Source organism: Pollachius pollachius (assembly GCF_949987615.1).
Source record: "Pollachius pollachius genome assembly, chromosome: 17".
NCBI lineage: Eukaryota > Metazoa > Chordata > Actinopteri > Gadiformes > Gadidae > Pollachius > Pollachius pollachius.
In genome coordinates, this window is record NC_136950.1 from 14,667,303 (window position 1) to 14,673,302 (window position 6,000).

Below are 6,000 nucleotides of genomic sequence, written 5' to 3' on the forward strand. Positions count from 1 at the left end.
ATACCCCTCCCATGTGTACAGGACCATAAAAACATGTGACTGGACATACCAATTTCTAGCTGACCTAACTTGAAAGTTACCATGAAACAAATGGTTATATCACTAATTTGAAAACGATCTGCCAAAAATAAGTTGGCAAAGATTCAGGGGAACACAAATAAGTCAACAAATAGCTGACCCCTTCTCTACATAACACATCCTAATTTGAATAACTTAAACGTTAAATCAGCAGTATTCTAAATATTCACCAACATTAACTATGCAGGTTCTGCTACATATCTACTTGTGACATAATTGTTGTCAGCCAGGTGGCTATAGGCTTTCTGAAGTGGGTGGAACAATGTAATCAAAATGTCAATCAACTGACCAAAAATGACCTCCACATTACCTCTATTCTTTTAAGTGATGCTTTCTACGGAATCATGCCATCGATGAGGCACCATTATTTTCCTCACACTTCCAAATAGACAGGCTTCCTTGGACTCAGTTCCAAGGACTCCTTGTTCTGAGTTGTCCTTTCCCAGTATTCCAGTTTTCAGAATGACCTTTCCATAGTCATTCCCCATTTAGAGCCCAAAAGCGTTCCTGAGGTTGTAGGATCAATCTGACATGCCCGCTTTTGTGGCAGACAAGTGAAAAGCACATCAACCTGACAAGTTGGACACTTAGAAAGGGGCCAATTATTTTCCTACATGACAAGGTATTCCGGTACACCCTCTGTATAATAGCTTGAGATGCATTTATCGCTTTAACTGTGGCGGTTCCGGGCCTATTAGCAGCTACTTCACCTTGTCCGCTGCTCTGCGACGCCCTTTATGCCTAGCAGATGCATCGTTTGAGCGGCTAAGCCAGCCAGGAGACCGTGTGGAAATGACTTTATCCTATTCTGTTTGTCAGGACCACTAACAGCGGTGTCACGTTGATGGCGTCAAAAGGGAGAAACATAAATTTATGGAAAGTCCATATCGCAAGACAAGGTCATTTCAAGCAGAAGAGTCACACAGGATGGAGGAAGAGGGGAGGGCGGGCGAACGGCAAGAGAGGAGAAAACGAGGAGGAGGTAGAAGAGTAGGAGAAGGATAGGTCGGGGAGGGCCACATGCGCGCCTTGTCTCTTAATTGGCTAAAAGGTGTAGCGGGGGTAAGAGAGTAAGGTAAGAAAGAGGCTAGCTCAGCCAGCTGTGACACTTGAAAGAGAAATGCGCAGACGCCTGTAAATTTTGGGCATACTGTCGCAGGAGACTTCACCTTCTGAGGCATCTGAAAGGGATGAAAGGTACAAAAACACAAACAGAAAAGACAGGGACACACAAACATACACTCGCCGAAGGTATGCTAATTATTTCTTTCCGATAGAAATGCCCAGTACGATTTAATGGGATACATGTAGTATTCAGATTCCCTGGGGCAGCAATTTCATATTCAATTTGCTTGTACACACGAAGGCACAAGAGCCAAGATTTGACAAACTCACACCCTAGAGTTGACACCAAATCCTAGGTTTGACGTCTCCAGGCAATCACGAGGGGACATCGGCTGTCAGTGCACCTTAAAGCAGTGCATTGACACGACCGTATCAGCAGCAGCTTCATTAATTCTCCACGGCAACCATGGAGAAGCAAAAGAACATGGTCTTCGCTCTTCACGCACTTCAGATGTGCACTCGGAGGACTCGAGTGAGCGTGGCCTTAAGAAGCTGATAATTTGGTCGACTGTTAAATCCTGATGAATTCTCCTGGGATGGGCCTCCTTGCTGATTTTGGTCCTTATTGATTGGCTTTTCTCCTTTATTTGTGTGTGCGTGTGCTGTGTGTAAAGCTTGCGTAACCCTTGACGCATGCATGTAGAAACATCCGGTAACAAATGCATTGATCCAGTAATCATAGAGAATCCAGTGTGAAAACACTTTCACCCATGCATGGACACGGACATGGACACACACACTTAAAATCGTGTCAACAGACAAATACACGCGCACACACACTCTCTTGTGGTGTTCTTCTCCTTCAGCCAGTTGATTACAGCAATTTGACACACTCCAGTGCTACGGCGGTAATCAAAAGCGAGCAAGGGGACAAGGTAAGGTGTCGAGCAGGGGAAGGGAGCCAGACAAAAAGAAGCAAAAGCACAGAACCCAGGAGGGGAGGCAATAGGCGGTGGGCGAGGGACAGCTTGAGCGGGGATGAACAAACACAAAAGACATTCTCTCTGTCGTTCTCTGGGTTTCTTTTCCCGCTTTATTTGGCAGATCTACACGGGGAGCTTAGTGGCCGACAGAGCCAGAAAGAACTGCGCGTGTGTGTCCGACATCCGCCATCTTCCCAACGGAGGCCAGCCGGCCGCTGTGCCGTTCTCTGCTACTGTTTCAGACAATGTAAGACGTACCGGCGCCATTTGGGGAAGTTCAGTTATGAACATGGCTTCCAACTCGGAGCCCTGAAATGAAAAAATGAAAAAAAGCACTCCTGGGTGGCTTTGTTTAAAATTAGATAAGCTATTCGCTTCGTGTCTTTCAGTGGGATAAATTAGTTCTGGTAAATTGTATTCAACTTCTTCAAGTGTTACATGTGCAACTTACAGCACTCTGTGCACATATTTCATCACTCGCTAATGATGTGATTGAGTCTCGTAAAGCACAAGTCCTTCAGACGGTCTGTCTGGTATTGAGTGTGCCTGTGCTGTTAATTTTGTCCATGACTTGAGCACGCATTCTCATGGTTGTAATTATGACAGTGGATTGTTTTTTCATCCCCCAAAGAGTGTTTGTGATTGTCAGAGAAGGAAGCCTATGAGAGGCAGATTGACAGTAATGAGACTCTTGCCGAAGGGAACTCTGGTACCTTGTGTCTGGCTTGATAGACACAAGGTGCCACAGTTCCTTTTGTACCACAGTTTTTCTACCTCAGTTTGTGTGTTTTTGTGTGGTTTTCTTTGTGTGTTTGTGCACGTGTTTTGTTTCTTCTGTATGTGTTTGTGTGCTTTATTCAATTCAAGAATGCATGTGTCTGGATGTTGTGTGTGTGTGTGTGTGTGTGTGTGTGTGTGTGTGTGTGCGCACTTGTAGTCAGTTGTGTGTTTTCTGGTGCATGATACCTGAGGGCAGCAGGCAGTCCAAAGGTGTCAACTGCTCGTCCATGACTGGCATCCACCGAAACCCTCCACCACCTTACGCTGAGCAGCGCTTACTCAACTGGAACACAGCAAAAGTAGACAAGCCATTAACCTTACTTTCTTTTCCTCTTTTCACCGCATTTATATTTATTTAATCAATCTACCCGTGCCTTCTTTTCTGTAATGATGTAATGGATTTATTGTACACGCAGAATGTTGAATGGAGATTTCTAAAGGCAGCAATTTGACAACTTATTTGATATTATTAAACACATCTGGAAATAATGAAGAGAAACAAGGGTAAAGCATTGCAGTTGGAGGCCCTTATAAACAACAAAAACCCTAATGTTTTCAATTATTCTTGGTCCCTTTTTCTCGTTCTCTTCCTTATTCCACCTTTTATTTTGGTTGTGGCAGGCAATTGACTCCAAACTATCTTATCTCGGTACTATTACTAATACTGGAGGATGCAATGGTATGGGAAGTGCGATAGACCAAACTCACTCTCAAATGGTTCTTTGCACCACTTACTGATGTTTTTTGAAACTTATTTTTTTAATAATTTTTGTGTTGAGACTGAAATGTTAATCAAAATAATTTCCCACAAGAAAAATGTAAAACTGCAGTAATGTATTAAATATGGGCGATAGACAAGGGGTTTTATCTATGAATTATTTAGTTAAGATTATATTTTCCACAGAGAATGACTTATCTCATTGAGCACACTGACTGGGTAAATGAGCTACAATTTGCCTAATTAGGGTTTTATTAAATTTGTGCCTTTTTAATTTAATCTGATTTTTGTTGGAGCTGTAGCCCATAATACCTTATATTTCCCTTTTCATACAATTTTTGTCTAAATGTAGGCATAGTAACTTGTATACCTAATTTGTCTGTACCCACTGGAAAGCTTTGTTGAACAGTTTATTGTTTTATATCAAATAAAGCAGCCTATGCATTTAAATGTGTCACAGTCCCCAATCCCCATAAGATTGTTTTCCTGAGCGTTCTTGACATCCAACACTGTTGGTTGTCAATCATTCTCCCAATAGAGGCGTGCCAGCATGATAGAGCTGTGAATAAGTAATACAAGCCTGTTTCCATACTGATTGAACAGTTTTGACTCCTACTGAGTTATAGCCACTAGTATTACGTTATATTGCAAATGTGTTCACAAAATGTGTGGGATATCTGCTTGCAATAAAATGTAATGCATTGGATGTGCAGAGGTTCAGGTCAAGCCATCACAGGTCAGAATACAACTATGAGTGTTTCCAAGCAGCCACAGGTATTGCATATCGATCGTCTCGCAGACGAACAAGAGAGCCGGCATCAGACCTGAAGAACAATGCCAAAGGTCTTCAGTGTTTGCACAATGTCAATAAGGTTAACTTGTGAGCCGTGTGACAGTTCAACCCCAAGGATGACCCAATGCACCACTGCAAAAAGCAATAGCTGAAACCATAACGTTATTAAAACAAATATTATATTAGTGACGATCTCACCTGTTTCTTTGTTACACAATGCTGGCTTACGAGTGGACGTGGACTGGTGATCTGACAGATGCAAGACCTACTGTTTAAAAACCGTCAGTAACACACATTCTCCGGTCTGAAGAAATATCAGAGAGGAGATAGCGTCAGTGAACGCTCAACACGCCTTCTCTCTGGGCACATGCGATCTGATTTGACAACTGCAAAAAGTGGGTTGTCATCCGAAACATCGACCGCTACGTACTTTTGGCTCGAAAAATAGGTCTGAGGACGTGGAAAAAGATTCCTTACAGAGAGGAAATGTACACCGTAGACACCCGATGAGGTTGGTTTCCACCGCAATACCGTATATTGTGTAGATTGGCAGTAAATTTAGAGAATGAAGGAGACTTGTCATTACTTCCTGGTCTGTTTTGTAAACAACCAACAAGAGTGCACGGTCCTACCGCAGAGAGAGATCCTTAAGTGAAACAAAGTACCCACAGTTTGTCATGAGGACACCTAGAGGTTGTGATTAGAATAGGTCTATTCTCCAACCGAAATGCTCGTTTATCGTTGTAGTAAAAATGTTCATCATTGCTCAGTATAGTAAATTGTGAAATGCAACTTTATTTGGGGCTTTTTTGCATAAACAAAACAACAGCTATCAGTTAAATGTTACTTATTTTCAAGTAAGTTATTAGGAAGAGAAAACAAGTTAAGATATTGTGCCACTGTGACCCAGTGGATTTTGACTAATCTCAATGCACTACGGAAAACATGTTTCCATAGCGGTTTGTATTAGAAATTTAAATGATTGCCCCATCCTCTAATTAACTCTACAGGCTTAATTTACTACAGGGAAATGTATTTCTCTTTTTTTTCATCTCTCTCACACACACACACACACACACACACACACACACACACACACACACACACACACACACACACACACACACACACACACACACACACTCAGATACAGTTACAAGCACACACACACACTCAGATACAGTTACAAGCACACAGAAAACAAATAATATATTCACAAACAGGACATCGGAATAAAAAAAAAAATCACAATTGAAGTGACTCACATGCACAAACACACACACCCGCGCACACAGTCAGGTCTGAAATGCCTATGTCTATGCCGCCGCCTGAGACGGGTGTACCTGCAACGTTGAAGTGAGAAAGCAAATCTTTCTCAAGGTGAATCTGCTCCGGAGGCTCGTTAAGACAAACGCTCCCCCATCAATCAGCAGCTGTCCCTCCGCCCCGATAGGCTGCACAGCGGAGGGGTGTGCACGGAATCTACTGCGGGCACATGCACACACACTCACATACGCATACACACTCACATTCACACGCACGCACATATTTTCCTTTGCACGCCTTTGCATAGCATGTGCTAA

General features: G+C 42.8%; 1 protein-coding gene across 2 annotated transcripts in view; it reads right to left on the reverse strand.

Annotated features, from left to right (window-relative positions):
• Window positions 1-5,006, reverse strand: part of tpk1 (thiamin pyrophosphokinase 1) — a 57,594-nt gene extending 52,588 nt beyond the window's left edge. Inside the window, exons 1-2 of one of the 2 annotated variants that reach the window (XM_079755178.1) lie at window positions 4,895-5,006; window positions 3,093-3,189 (exon numbers count right to left, since the gene is read on the reverse strand). In XM_079755178.1, coding sequence (XP_079611304.1) covers window positions 3,093-3,144 — 52 coding nt within the window. In that variant the 5' untranslated portion in view covers window positions 3,145-3,189; window positions 4,895-5,006. Of the gene's footprint in view, window positions 1-3,092; window positions 3,190-4,615 lie in introns of both variants that reach the window. The other variant, XM_079755177.1, reaches the window with a different exon arrangement.
• Between the last annotated feature and the right edge of the window lie 994 nt (window positions 5,007-6,000).